The sequence below is a fragment of the Ptychodera flava genome, chromosome 15 (assembly GCF_041260155.1).
Source record: "Ptychodera flava strain L36383 chromosome 15, AS_Pfla_20210202, whole genome shotgun sequence".
Taxonomy (NCBI): domain Eukaryota; kingdom Metazoa; phylum Hemichordata; class Enteropneusta; family Ptychoderidae; genus Ptychodera; species Ptychodera flava.
This window is the reverse complement of record NC_091942.1, coordinates 31,349,820-31,365,844: the sequence shown is the minus strand read 5'-3', so window position 1 is coordinate 31,365,844 and position 16,025 is coordinate 31,349,820. Positions and strand designations below refer to the sequence as shown.

Here is a 16,025-nt window from a genome sequence, read left to right as displayed (position 1 = left end):
GAACTCTCTCTAAGAATAATGTTATGACAATATCATTATCAAGAAACATACAAATTAGATAATCCAGGAACCTCCAAACCAAGACATTTCGACATAAATGAACACCCTGGGCCACGATATTTCCGGTATGGAAAATTCCATTATTTACTCAGATCAGAGAAAGCATTCCAAGGCGGCGAAATTTGACAGTCATCAGAAAGCAGTTTGGAGTACTCACTGGAGTAGAAGTCGTGGTTTGACAGTTGTGATATCAACATTTTACCGTATTTGTGAACTTGTTTGCTAGCCCTCTAGAGGTTGTTCTGCGGGCCAAAGGCCGCGGTCGTATGCGGCTCGAAAGTGAAAGACCGTAAAACTTATGCTCAAAATTTCCTAAATGGAAATTTCGACCATTCTCTTACTAAATCAACAATACAAATCAGAGGGATCATCGTGCAAATTTTGGAACTTGAGAAACACATTACCCAACATTTTGCGATATTTGAAATTAAAAATTCCTCGTGTTAACTCGATGGGGGAAAAAATTCAATTTATTTTCGAAAAACTGAGACGGTCCAAAGTTTCTTTCTCGAAGAGCTTTTAAATGAACCCCCACAAGTGGTAGATCAGAAAACAATTGTAGAAAGAAATTTGAAAGTTCAAATATCTTTCCCCGAGTAACTTAGTTGTCGCTGTTTGGAATGGATTAAAAGTCTGCTTTTCTGAAAAGTATACTTTTCTAATCCGTTGACTTTTCTAATCCATACCACACAGCGGCCGTCGTGTATCGAGCCACAAGCGACTGTGATCACAGGGAACTCAGGGCCCCGTTGTTTGTTTGTTTGTTTATTTGTTTGTTTATGCGTGTTTGTTTCTTACTTGTGTATAATTATTTCATATACAATAAACTTTACTTTACTGTATTGCTCAACAACACACTTAGGGAGTGCGGTAAGCCAAATTACAAAACTCAAAGACGCAATCTTCAACAAACACTTGATGAAGCAGCTGCCGGGGATGAACTAAAGTACATATAAAGAAATTTCACAAGAGGTAGTTTGTCTTTGTGAGTTAATGTATACGTGAACTTTTTGTTCTGTCATTCAAATAAAATAAGCCAGGGTTATACAAACTAGTGTATGAAAATAAAATGACTCGATAAGTTCCGTATTTCGGACATTCTATTACAGAGTGAAATTCATCCTCAACCAAAGACTTACAATGTTTGCAGAATCTTTCATTTGCAAGAACTTTGGGAATTGACCTTCGACCCAATTCTATTGGAAGGTTGTGATCCGAAATTCTTAGTAATAAAGACCCAATAAAGAGTTGTATATTTATTCATGTTTGTCAATGGTGTTTGTTTGTTTACTTGTTTTTGTCTGTCAACGAATGTTACTTTAAAAAGTTTATAATACAATTCCACATATGAAATAAAGCATACCCCGCCCTTGCCATGAGGAGTAATCACTCGTGTGAGTCCACCGGCCTCTCTTCCTGAACACTCACCATTTTTTACAACGTCAGGCCTTGAACAAGCCAATAACCTTAACAGCGTCAATGTGGCACCCAGTGGTTCCACAACTGGGGTCAAGGAGAGGCCATACAAGGACAAACAAGGACTGCTCTATATACTTGCCGTCCGTTTCAGAGGGGTGAAAATTTAGCTTCTCTCCACTACATATGTAACTGGGATGCCATGACATTTGTTATATGACCTTGAGGCTTGGAGAAAGTATCCGAACAAACATTAGATATATGACACACATCCTGAAATTCAAAGGTTTACAAATCACAGATACATACTCACGATGTTGAACAGTTATTCGTGTTTTCACACCCCTCTCAAGTAAATAGTTTTGCCTCAAAGCTATATACATATATATGTGTGTGAATATTCTGCACTACAGTATTCCTGAGACACAAGCTTCCAGCGGCACGCAAATTTCAGCGTAAGTTTACCTGTAACATAAAAGTGCTACTGTACATCGTCGAATTTACCAGTCAAGGGATGGCGCAATTCGAAAGCTGTTTCGTAGTAGATGGATATAGATTTCTACCTTACCATGACAAGGCAAAGGTAGAATCCCGAGCAGTCGACAAATTCAAATTCAGACCCGGCGATGTGATAGTCGTTGGATTTCCGAAGTCAGGCAATACATGGCTGGTTGAAGTTCTGAAAGCTATGTACAATGACTGGGGACTAGAGAAGTACGGAGAGGCAGAATCCGCAGTGTTTGTAGAAGAACGAACTCTCTATAACAGTTACTTCAGCGACAAACGTAAAGAGTTTCTTGAGACAGTAAAATGCGAGGATATACCATCACCACGTCTTATGAGAACACACATACCAGCCACCTTATTCCCTTGTCATCTCTTGAAAGACAAAGGTGTAAAGGTGATTCACATATCTAGGAATCCAAAGGATGTCTTGGTATCAGCTTATTATTTCTGGAAATCATGGGCCCATGGTGCATTGTCTACAGGAGACTGGGAACAAACTGTGAATGACTTTATTGAGGACAGACAAGCGTTCACACCCTGGGTACGACATGTTGGAGACTGGTCGCTGAAGGGTATAGAAGATAATGTCTTTCAAGTCACGTATGAAGAAATGAAACAAGATCTGCCCGGAGTCGTCACGAAAATGGCCGACTTTCTCCAGCGTCCCTTGACTGAAGAGGACATCGAAAGGGTTGTCAGAACCACTACCGTCGAAATAATGCGAAACAGTTTGTCGAAATTCCTTGTCCTGGATGACGATATTATTCCGGAAGGCGAAAATCCGATGGTGCGAAAAGGGATTGTAGGCGATTGGAAGAATCATTTTACAGTTGCACAGAGCGAACTCTTTGATTCCAAAATCGGGGAAAAAATTAGAAGCATAAATTCAAACATCCCCTATCAGTAATCTTTTTTTGCAAGAATTGATGTGATTTGGACCCGTTATTAGTTGTGTAATTACAACTTTTACAATGAAAGAAGGGGAGGTAAGGGATTTGCCTAGCTGCTTATGATTTATCAATGTTAGTCGAATTAAATTCCTATCACACATTGTCAATTAACCGATCAAATTGTATGAATAGTTACTAAACAGCGAAATCGTGAGTAAAAATGTCAACATATATTTTTTTTCAATCACAAGCTGACAGTGGCAGCGTCGCAGAATTCAGATAAATATGTTTGTCATATGACGTAACTTATTACTATTGGTGACCGTTCTTTGGGTGCAATCGCAATTTTCATGCTCGCATCTGTATTTTCAACTGATAATGGATGTCTGAATAACTTTTTTTGTACATGAACAAATAGAGAATGTGAAATGTAACTTGTAAACTTTTTATAAATGTAAAAAATACGAGAACGCTTTTGCCGGTGAACATTTTACATTTTGTCACTTGTATTGTGGAATTATAGCCTTACAAATGAGTCTTCGGATGATGGTAAAAAGTCTGTACTACCAGTCTGAAGAATGATCGTTTGTTCAACTTTTTCTTAAATAAGCACAACTCGTGATTTTTCTACAAAGGGTGTCTGTAGGATTTAGTTGAAAGTTCTTGTGAAGGATAAGGGAGCTTTCTTTTTTACGAAGAGTGTCGACGGAATATCAACTGCGTATGCAATGCAAAATTTAACCCTCAAAAATTACTGTTTCTACAATACTCGTTTATGAATCGTGAGTGTGACCCTTCCTGTTTATTTGATTTAAACTGCAATTTGCTTGTCGCTTGTCAGACAGAGTTTTAGGTGTGTCAACAATACAACCAAGTAGGTCGTGTGTGTCAACCAAGGTTATATGTGTCAACATACGACCTTAGGTGTACCTTGACACAAACAACAAAGGCTAAATTACTTTATTTTGTATGAGTTAAAGTATTTATGTAGATCAGTACGTATTAAAATTAGTTTTGGGTATGAAGTGTTGGAAAATCAAGTTTAAGAGCTATCAGACAACTGAAGGGTTTCAAAATATGTGACAATTTGACACAAAAAATAACACCCTGGGCCATAACATTTCCATATGGAAAATTCCATTATTTACTCCGATCAGAATAAGTCATCCCAAGCGAACAAAATTTGACAGTTATCAGACAAGCAGTTTGAGAAAAGGAGTTTTGACCAAACCATGCAAAAATTTACGCAATACATGCACGCGTTCTACGGACAAGGAGAAGATGTTATGCTTAAAAAAAAGGAAAAAAAAAACTGTCGAAAACTTATTCCAACAAACCTTATGCAGATGAAGGTAACTAATTTCTTCTGGGCTTACCACAGACAAACAGAAACACTATCTTTCTATTTGTCTGTGGGCTTACTAAGTAACTTATCTCCCAAGCGAAATTCTGTCATCTTCTTTGGACATCCAATCTGGATATACCACTAGGGTGCCAGAATAGACAAACAAACAAAACGAACGAAAACAAAATTGAAACAATCAACCAACCAAACAAATAAACCAAATCGAACAAACAAATACAAATTAACAGAACACAAACCAAATCAAAACAACCAAGCAAACAAATAGTTTCGTGAAATATCCGATATATCGTTAGGAAACGTTTTTAAGTTCAGGCCCGAGGTTCTAAACTTCAGCAAATTATAAATGTTCAAGGCTATTTAGAAAGCTATAATCATCGTAAATATCCGATATATCTCTTGAAAACTGTTTTTACTTCAGGCCCGACTTTCAACACTTCAGCCAATCTATAATGTTGAAGGCTATTTAGAAAATGATGAAAATTCGTTTTCAGCCGTGTTTATCAATTTTGGCTAGTTTAGCATAGGGAATACACGTAATTTAGAAATGACTTCGAGGAAAAGACACAATTCCGCCTCTTACTCGCTATACAAGAGCCTGTATCCTTGGTATCTCCCACCTTTGCTCATAACCAGAGTGGACACTGTCGTTTGGATATTTTGTTGAAGTCTTTGCTGATAAATGACCTGCCCCTTTAAATAAGCTCTCTCTAACCCTTTGTTCACTGTTAGCGGGTGTGTCGTGTTCATTAACACTTTGCCAATACTTTGACCTCCATTGAAATTGTGAAAAACCATAGAAAAACTATGGACAAACTTAACAAAGTCTGATCGGATAAATCTGATATTTAAGTGGGCCTTTAAGTAGACGGAGAGCAGACTGTTGGTAGCAAATACATTTATGTCTTTATCAGAAATATCTCGGATTGCAATGAGGGAATAAATGTATTTTCCCTTATCCGAAATGGTATGAGATGCATGTTGAGGGGTGACCTGGTTCTGCGAAAGGGGCGGCTGTAATGAATCATGCACAGCTTTCAGTGCTACTAGACCGTAGTGTCGGTTGTCCTGACAACACCGTCATGTCATTGAGTCGAAAATCAGTCGCAGAACTCTGTACCCGTTTTGCCGCAATTCAATGGGCAATTTGCCTAGCTGTGGGTCCATAGCTGTGGTGTTTTCAGACGGGATTCCTGCCTTTTACGGGCTGGTTTTGACTTTTACGATTTTTAACCCCGCCACCACATGTGGTGGCGGGGTTAAAAATCGTAAAAGTCAAAACCAGCCCGTAAAAGGCAGGAATCCCGTCTGAAAACACCACAGCTATGGACCCACAGCTAGCAATTTGCCATGCTCCAAGATGACAGATGTCATGTTCAGATGTGTCAGATGTGTGGTAGAGATCAACAGCACAACCTACTCCCCAGTTCTGCAGTGAGTGCCCGACGGGAATTGGTAATCCGTCAGGGTCAAAGGTGATATGAGCTATGAATGTATTGCTGAATTTTGATCAATGAGGTACATAATATCTGACCACTTCACCACAGCTTTATAAGGTAAGCTTCGGGCGCCCTCATTTTTACTCGAAGGCCAAGTTTCACAAAACGGTTGTGTCGGGTTATCGAATGTTACAATAGAAAGTTTTAGGACCATATTGTACATAAGATTTATATGGAACTATGGCAATAGCGACACAATTGAACGAAACTTCTACACTACAGAAATAGAAGATGGCTTTATTCGGTAGATGGACAAAACAAACAAGATTCTACTCATTAGTGCTGGTTATAACTTATATAGGTCAGTAAACAACAAACAGTACAAATGCCAGTATTTGGCAAAACTACATGTAATTGGATAATCAACATTTGATACTGATGCACTACTGGCCTGAATAAAAGCTCGGTCAGCAGAATGCATGCTACATTAATCCAGGACAAGAGTACAACCTTAGCAGTATGCGATCTCTGTATTCAATTGTCATTATTTAAAATTTTCGAGTAAATATAGTCCCACTGGGGTTGACAATCTAAATGAATATGGCGGTAGAAGTTAACAGTATTTCTATGAAAAGAACTACTTCAGTTTTAAAATGAACAAGAATTAGTTAAAACATATTTCTGGTTTAATATGATACTTTGTCTACAAAACATCAGTCGATTCTGATGAGTCACTTCGAGTGTCAAGTGTCAACTGTATCTTTTCTACTGAATGATAAAATATTCAAAACTAATTTTAACGTGTACTGGTCTACATTGTCAAGTGATTTAGCCTTGGTGATATGTTGATACGTACAACTCATTCTGACACTTGTTAACACACTAAACTCTGTTTGACAAGTGACAAGCAGTTTAAGATCATTTGATCAATCTAATCAGATGAACACTACGGGTCACATTTACAATTCATGAATGAGGGTCACACTTTAGAAGAAGTAATATTTGTTGGTTAAATTTTATATTTCATAGGACAGCTCCCTTAACCTTTACAAGAACTTTCAATTGAATCACAAGTTGGGCAGACGATCATTCTTCAGACTGGTATAGACTGTGTAGACTTCATATGGAGAAATAATACATGTCTGTATCATCGTCGGAAGAATAATTTGTAAGTTTGTAATTCTATAATACATGTGACAAAATGTTATTAAAATGTTTAACGGTAAAATCATTCTTATATTTTCACATTTATAAACAGTTCACAAGTTACATTTCATATTCCCCATCAGTTCATGTACAAAGTTATTTAGACATCCCCATGAGTTGAAAGTACATATTATGCGGACATGAAATTTTGTCCAACAGCATTAACATTTGTGTAACGTCACACAACAAAACCAATTTATCTGACTTCTGCGACGCTGTAACTGTCAGCTTGTAATTGAAGAAACAGATATATGCTGACATCTTTACTCAGGATTTGTTCGATTTGGTAATAATTTTTACAATTTGATCAATTTTAATGTGTGATGGCAATGTATAATTCGACTAATATTGATAAAGCATAAGCAACTTAAGGTCTGGACGAATCCCATACATCCCCATGTTTAATTGTAAAATTTGTAATTACGCAACTAATAATAAAATCTTCAAAGATTACTGATAGGGGATGTTTGGATTTATGCTTCTAATTTTTTCACCGATTTTAGAGTCAAAGAGTTCGCTCTGTGCAACTGTAAAATGATTCTTCCAATCGCCTACAATCCCTTTTCGCACGATCGGATTTTCGCCTTCAGGAATCATATCGTCATCTGTGACGAGGATTTTTGACAAACTATTTCGCATTACTTCAAGGGTAGTGGTTCTGACAACCCTTTCGATGTCCTCTTCAGTCAAGGGACGCTGGAGAAAGTCGGCCATTTTCTTGACGACTCCGGGTAGATCTTGTTTCATTTCTTCATACGTGACTTGAAAGACATTATCTTCTATACCCTTCAGCGACCAGTCTCCAACATGTCGTACCCAGGGTGTGAACGCTTGTCTGTCCTCAATAAAGTCATTCACAGTTTGTTCCCAGTCTCCTGTAGAGAACAAACCATGGGCCCATGATTTCCAGAAATAATAAGCTGATACCAAGACATCCTTTGGATTGCGAGATATGTGAATCACCTTTACACCTTTGTCTTTCAAGAGATGACAAGGGAATAAGGTGGCTGGTATGTGTGTTCTCATAAGACGTGGTGATGGCATATCCTCGCATTTGACTGTCTCAACAAACTCTTTACGTTTTTCGCTGAAGTAACTGTTATAGAGAGTTCGTTCTTCTATAAACACTGCGGATTCTGCCTCTCCGTACTTCTCTAGTCCCCAGTCATTGTACATGGCTTTCAGAACTTCAACCAGCCATGAATTGCCAGACTTCGGAAATCCAACGACTATCACATCGCCGGGCTTGAATTTGAATTTGTCGACTGCTCGGGATTCTACCTTTGCCTTGTCATGGTAAGGTAGAAATCTATATCCATCGACTACGAAACAGCTTTCGAACTGCGCCATTTCTAACTTCACTTGACTGTAGTTTTGACGATGTACACTGAAATTTGCTTCCCGCTCGAAGGTTGTGTCCCCAAGTACTGTAGTGCAGAGTTCAGATAGCTTTGAGGGGAAACCATTTACTTGAGAGGGGGGGGGGGGTGAGAACACGAATCTATGATTTGTAAACCTTTGGATTTTATGATGTGTGTTTTATATCTAATGCATGGTCGAATAGTTTCCTCAAGATTCAAGGTTATATACCAAAGGTCATGACATCCCAGTTACATCTGTTGAGAGAGACTGAATTCCAACCACTTTGCAACGTACTGCAAGTAGATTAGTCCTTCCTTGTATCATTTGGCTCTCCTTGACCCCAATTGTAATGTCAAACCACTGTGTCCGACATTAATGCCAATATCAGGTAGCTGGTTGCCATGCCGGGTCAGTAACTTTCAAAAGATGCCGACCCGACTGTCCTGCTTTATGATGGTAAACTGGGTCATTTAACAAAAGCCCATCTTACTGTTCTGCTGTGAACTTTACCTGACAAACAAAACTATTTAAAATTCAAAATTTAATCATTTTTGATGGTTTGCAAATCATCAAGTTACGAAAATAAGTTCCAAAGATATATCGGTAAAATCAGGTTACTTATTACGACTGTGGCGGTGCTATTCAACGTTCTGCATATGTTTTAGGTATCATCGAATGCTCAAGATCTCGTTGCAGTGAAATGATAGCATTGCTGTCTTCGTGACGCAGTGTCAATAGGTTGTTTGACGATAACCCCAATTCGTCTATTCTGGGTTCCGGTCACTTAGTTTTTCATGAGTCATCCTTGTTATTCCTGTTATTCGATTTAAAAGAAAACTAACGAAAAATAATAATGTTAAGTTTATGTTTACTCTAGTCAACGGCCAGCTAACTCACAAAGCAGTATCTTTTCCTTTATTTAATCAAGGTTTGACTGTCATGACTCAGGTGTTGTATCCAATATGATAAATAACCAGATATGAACTGAAAATGCTCCCGTGTTTCATTATCTATTGCAGTTATGTGTACATTTAAACTTTTGCCACATGTTTGCAACTTCATTTAAAGTTTTATGATCAACATAATGAACAATATTCACATCAGATTAATTCTAAAGGTCATTAAGTATTCAAATATGTAATTAGTTGAAATAAAAATAATTAATTTATTTGGCTTCTGTCATTGTATCACCACTTTATATAGCACGTGTAATTGCCTTCAGTCAAGTCCTCCAAGTTATATATACCAAACTATGAAAGCTCATTAGAGATGCAAATTATAAATCAGCTGACATGAAAATGCGAAATCACTTTCAATATTGGAATAACCTGGTATAATACCTGCTAAATTATAGAACATAAATTTAGCAATTGTACCAATTTCTCTATCTTTATTATTTTTTTCATGTGTCTTTTGAGTGAATGTAAGTTTATATTTCTAGCGAAATAAACTGAACTGAATCATCAATGTACATAGCATGTTTTGCCAACATTGATCAAGTAAATCCAAGTATATATCCCCAATTAGTAAAGTTTATTAAATATGCAAGTTAGGGATTGACTGAAATGTTCTCATTAGATATGCAAATTGGGAATTGGCTGAAGTAAAAATGTTAATTGACTTTCAATAATGTAGTATCATAGTATCTTTAATGTACGAAGCAAGTTTCGTCAACTTTAGTCTAGTCAATACAGATAAATATCCTTGGCTATAGTAATTCAGCTATATATCCTTAATTAGAAAAGTTCATTTAATATGCAAATAAGGAATTGACTGAAGTAAAACTGCTTAATGATTTTCAATAATGTTATATCATAGTGTCTTTAATTTAAATAGCAAGTTTCATCAATTTGGTCGAGTCAATTCAAATATATATATCCAAAATGCAAAAGTTCATTAAATATGCAAATTAGGAATTGGGTGAAATAAACATGACTTTCAATAATGTTAAATCATAGTATCTTCAATATACATACCAAGTTTCGTTAATTTTGATCGAGTCAATTCAGATATATCCCTAATTAGGAAAGTTCATTAAATATGCAAATTAGCCATTATCTTTCACCCTGAATACCTTTCACAGCTGATATATCTTGGTGTGATCAACATTTGTAGCAAATCTCATCAAATTGTGTGCCGTCGTTCTCACAAATGAGCATAAAGTAAGCAAGCCACACCCACCAAAAACTAATCTGTGTACCAGATTTGATTCTGATCTGATGAGCCGTTTTTGAGATATCGAGCACAGAAAGACAGACAGACAGACTCACAGACAGACATCGCTGCCACATTAGCTCACGTGTGTGAACACGTGAGCTAAAAAGGGAAAGCGATTCCACACATCGCCCATACTTTCGTTGTTTGTGCATGGTTTCAGTGGCCAAACGAACCTGTAGTCTTATATGACTGTCACAAGTCCTCTTCGAAACCGGTGAAGCAGTTTCTTCGAAAGTTACATGCAATTCATTGCTTTGATTGATTGATTGATTTTCATCTGAGTTTCGTTCATCACATTAAGGAGCTAGGATGTCAAATGGGACAATTGTTTCGTTTCGGCATTCTGACGTTTGGGGAGCCGACATTATTTACACCCGGCTCGTCGAAAGAACTGAGGGTGTCACACAAAAATCAAAAGCTACATACAAGGCGGGGGGGGGGGGGGTACTCGAAATTCTCAGAATTGAAAGTGGCTACTCAAACTTTTTCCAAATAGGCAGCTTAGTGTTAGCCAATGCCATTGCCTTGCATGTAGGAATACGGAAAAACGTCCCCATTGTCATTTTATTGATGGAAGACCACGGAGATCGCTTGCTCGAGTCGGGAATGTTACTGAATTTTTTCGGACTTGGAAACGAGTTCTCATCCCCAGCTGTAAATATTGGCGACTCCCTGATAAATGTGTTGCTACTGTTTCTGTTTCTGTTGTATGCGATTATCTGTTTCCATGGAACACATTTCTCAATGCTCCGTCTTTTCCGTGTTCATCCACTTTTTCATGAGGGCTTGTTTCATTACTTTGTCCTGACGAATAGGCAGTATGTTATTATGAAAAGTAGACCCGCGTTCGCGGTTTCGTTTGTTTGCTTTGGTTCAAGTCGGGTTTCTCTTCTTTTATATAAATGTGTGTCTCTGTGTATGCTGATAAGCTGTAGGTTGGAATGGGTTTGTGTTGAAGAATATGAATGCATGTGTTGATTTTGCGTGCGTTCTAATGTCGAATTTTTCGTATAAAATCTGTTACACTTTTATACATGTTGGTTTTATTCACTTTTATTAAAGTTACTGGTCCGCTCGGCCAATAGAGATTATTCATGAGTTTCGCACACTACTTGACCATGAAATAACCAAGGGTAGATGAATCACAGTATGTAAAACCTGAGCCCTACGGACAGGAACATTAATCCATGGTCAATTAGTTTCTCTTTTTTTTTCATTTTCCCTGCACGTTAGACATTTAACACAACTTAGCCTCGGCACATTTTAGGTGGGCAGATTTCATGTTGGGCCCATATATAGTACGTAAGCCCGACATCGACAGACACCCTAAAACAAGCTGCACATGTTACATAGCACTACGACAGTACAATTTGACATGTACAGTCCAACTTTGACGAAGCTCTGCACAGGCGAAATGAGAGTGAATAGTATAAAAATATGATATTTTGGTGTGCAAGAAGGGCATGCCGAATATAAGAGATGCTGTTAAAATGGGGCGCACCGAAAACGAAAACTAAAGACTTAAAGTAACCGTTCATGCATTATTTTTATTTCATTTATGCTGACAATCCTTTTTCTTCTGCCATCTTTGGATGGATTTTTTTTCAAGGCAACCGCTCGAAATCGTTTTTCCAAATTCTTCCAAGCTCCCCCAGGATAACAAATGGTCTAGCCCTAAATTGTAATGGGTTGCCTACAACGTAAAGACTCAAGTGTGACGTGTCTAAAATGCCTAACGTGCAACTAATATGGTGTTGAGCCCTTAAAATGTCAATGTGCGCACCGAACATGAAATTTGCAGTCATAAAATATGTTCAAATATTTCATAGGCAATATCTAAACTGTCTAACGTGCAGGGCAATATGAAAATTGTGAAAAAATGACTTCTGACCATTGAAGTTGCTTTTCCATATCAATGCTCACTCTCACAAGTAAAAATTAGGCTGGTAATATCTAGAAATCCATCCAACAAGACGAGCTGATTATACAAAGAATCTTATCTTAGTTTTCTGACTAAAGTTGGTTGATCATTACAGTAATATTTCAAGGCAATATCTAATATCTATGGTAATTTATACAATAAATTTGATATTAGGAGTTTCAGATGAGTTAATTTTATAGAGCAAAAAATATACATCTGCATAGAAATTAGAATGTTTTATAATTACGTTGAAAATGTTTTTATTATAAAAATGTCGCTTCAAGGGCCAGCAACTGTAACCTTTGGCGATTTTTTTCACCATGTTTTTCATGTCAACTACAATAATTTCTTGTTCAACTCCCGAAGCCTGTTGAGGTGCATAGTATTCAGCCAGTACATGTGAACTTATCTTACAGGTGAGAAGCAAACTACACAGTTTAATGTAATTTGATAACAGTTTAATATCATTTGATCAATCTAACCGGGTAAACAGGAAAGGGTCACATTTACCATTGATTAACGAGGTCATATTTTTGAACAAAAAATAATTTTGGCGGGTCAATCGTTGCATTTCAAACTCAGCTTAACTTTCGCCGACCCCCCCCCCCCCCCCCACGGCCGCCACGTAAAAACAAAAGGCTCCCTTTATCTTTAACAAAAAAATGTAACCGTATTCTACAACCTTGATACAAAAATCTTCGCATCACCAATTTGCAGACGACTATTCCTCAGAATGGTATAAACTTTTTATCGCTATATAGCACACTTGAAAACGACAGTTTACGAATTACATAATACGTTCTCAATCAGTCCATGAGAAACAAAATTACGCAGACAGCCCTTAGGGCTGAACGTTACATATGTGGACATGATAATGCCAACATCCAAGTATTTCGATTGTATATCAAATGACCATCTACATGTAATAGTTTACTATTAAATCATGTGACACGACAAAATATATCTATCTGGCTTCTGCGACGCTATAACTGTCATCTTATTATTGAACTGAAGAAAAAGAATGTTCGGCGATACGACTGCTGTGTTTACTGAAGATTTGTTTAACTTGGTTATTACGATAATTCTTCCATTTTGATCGGTTTTTCTGTATTGTAGGAATGTAATCCGACAAAGAGTGATAAACCATGCATATAATTTAAAGTCTAGGAAAATCCCGTGGCCCCCCTGTTTCACTGCAATATATGTAATAACAACAGATATTCGGGCCAAACGAAAAACAATTCTTGCAAAAATTACTGATAGGGGATGTTTGGATTTATGCTTTTAATTTTCGCCCCGATTTTAGAATCAAAGAGTTCGCTCTGTGCAACTGTAAAATGATTCTTCCAATCGCCTACAATCCCTTTTCGCACGAATGGATTTTCGCCTTTTGGAATAATAAGGAGGATTTTTGACAAACTGTTCCGCATTACTTCGACGGTGGTGGTTCTGACAACCCTTTCGATGTCCTCTTCAGTCAAGGGACGCTGGAGAAAATTGGCTATTTTCGTGATGACTGCCGGCAGATCTTGTTTCATTTCTTCATAAGTGACTTGAAATACATTATCTTCTTTACCCTTCAGCGACCAGTCTCCAACATGTCGTACCCAGGGTGTGAACGCTTGTCTGTCCTCAATAAAGTCATTCACAGTTTGTTTCCAATCTCCTGTAGAGAACGCTCCATTGGCAAATGATTTCCAGAAATAATAAGCTGATACCAAGACATCCTTTGGATTCCTAGATATGTGAATCACCTTTACCCCTTTGTCTTTCAAGAGATGACAAGGGAATAAGGTGGCTGGTAGGTGTGTCTTCATGAGACGTGGTGATGGTATATCCTCGCATTTGAATGTCTCAACAACCTGTTGACGTATCACGGTAAAGTGTTCTTTCTTCTATGAACACTGGGGATTCTGCCCCTCCGTACTCAGGGCTCGAAATTAACTTTTTTCCCTGCCGGCTGGTAGTCCCATTGGGCTACCATTTTCTGAAGTTGGTAGCCTAGTGACAAGGTCTGGTTAGCCCATGCATGAATGAAGCTTTTTGTAAAGGATATTTTTATTTATAACTAGACAATGCAAGATTTATTTTGCACGATTCTATCCAGGAAGTGAATTTTCTAGTCATTTGACATCAATACCTGCAGATCATAGCCTTAGGAGAACGGTATAGCATGTATAGTGGACACTGATGACACCTCAAAGTTTGACGACCTATTCACACATAATCAGAGCTTATAAGCAAATTTGATGTTCGCCATGACAACGACTTTTTACTCAGCACGTGTAAACATAACATAGCTAAAATACATTGGCTATGAATTTCAGGATGACAACTTGGTACAGTCATGTTCCTAATTCTTTCGTGGCAATTTTGGCTATATTTCTCCACCATAGTACACTATCATGGGATGATCTCGTACACTTCGGAAAGCGTAATTTGTGGATGACCCGATAGCTTTTTCTTTCCAGTTTGAATAATTTAGTGTTTAATTGTGATTGATACATTGTGATTAAATACAACCGCGGCAAAGCAAGTGCATATTAGGTAACTGATTGTAATACAAACACTAACAGTAATTAATATGTAGTCTAACTTCGCCTTGTTTATCTATACTTTGTCGCTGTCAGTAAGAAATCTCAGCAGGGTGGCGTTAATGGTACTGTCTTCAGGAAGTCCATGCCAAGTGATTTCTTATATTTACGTTTGGCAAGGAGACTTCTCATATCTAAACCAAGCACCCCGTGGTTTATTAGCTCTTTATCAGTAAAATAAAGATGCCGCTTCTATACTTTAAAGTTTTCCAGTACTTGTTGCTATTGTAGTTTCTGTTTGTATTACAATCAGTTATCTATGCACTTGCTTTGCCGCGGTTGTAACTATGAAAATTAATTTTCTTTTGCCATCATTTCCCGAGCCTGTCATCCAAGTACATCAGTTCAGATAATGGTATTTTATTGAAAGATTGTCGCAACAAATTCGACTGCACGGTCCCCTTTTAATTTGCTTAACAACGACGTAGTCTGACCTTTCTGTGTCCTGCTGGGTTGACTGCGATCAACATTATGTCGCCCACTAAGGGGAGAACCATTGATTTTTTTTTGGGGGGGGGTATGGAGGAAATGGGTATGGGAGCAAATTTTTTTTCCTGTCACAGTGACAGCAATTTTTTTTTTCTACTGTCAGAGCTGCATCATTTTTTTTTTCAAATGGAGTAGCAATGCAATTTTTTTTTCTTTGTCATCAAGTTTGTGATGCGTTGTATATAAGGGAGCCGTCATTATTTACGGCCTGAAACTCAGAAATTTCAAGTGACCCCCCCCCCCGTCAACCATGATGAATTTGAGTAACTCCCCTCTCTAACTCTGAAATTTTGACTGATCCCCCCCACTTAGAAAAGTTAAATACAAATAAATGTATTTGTAAAATTTACAAAATACAGCAATTTAACAGTAAAGACCTTTGAAATCCTGATGTACTCTGCTAGACTATCATCAGTTATCTCATGATGGTTCAAAAAAGGTGAACCCATCAAAATGAAATTGCAAGTCACAATAAAATAAAGATATAAAGCTCACGCAGTATCTAACCATATAGTATATTGTTTAATTTGGATGGGTATTATGACAAGGTTTTCACTAGGA

The 16,025-nt window shown here is 37.6% G+C and overlaps 2 protein-coding genes across 2 annotated transcripts; one reads left to right on the top strand and one right to left on the bottom strand.

Annotated features, from left to right (window-relative positions):
* The first annotated feature begins 1,990 nt into the window (after positions 1 to 1,990).
* On the top strand, positions 1,991 to 2,890 carry LOC139150774 (sulfotransferase 1E1-like). The gene has a single exon (XM_070723169.1). The coding sequence runs from the start codon at positions 1,991 to 1,993 to the stop codon at positions 2,888 to 2,890; it is 900 nt and encodes a 299-aa protein (XP_070579270.1).
* Positions 2,891 to 7,331: 4,441 nt separating this feature from the next.
* Positions 7,332 to 8,231, bottom strand: LOC139150773 (sulfotransferase 1E1-like). The gene has a single exon (XM_070723168.1). It carries the CDS (start codon positions 8,229 to 8,231, stop codon positions 7,332 to 7,334), a length of 900 nt encoding a protein of 299 aa, XP_070579269.1.
* Positions 8,232 to 16,025: the final 7,794 nt, after the last annotated feature.

Excerpts from the sequence above, each read along its gene's own strand:
- LOC139150774 (XM_070723169.1), top strand. The coding sequence starts at position 1,991 with ATGGCGCAATTCGAAAGCTGTTTCGTAGTAGATGGATATAGATTTCTA.
- LOC139150773 (XM_070723168.1), bottom strand. The coding sequence starts at position 8,231 with ATGGCGCAGTTCGAAAGCTGTTTCGTAGTCGATGGATATAGATTTCTA.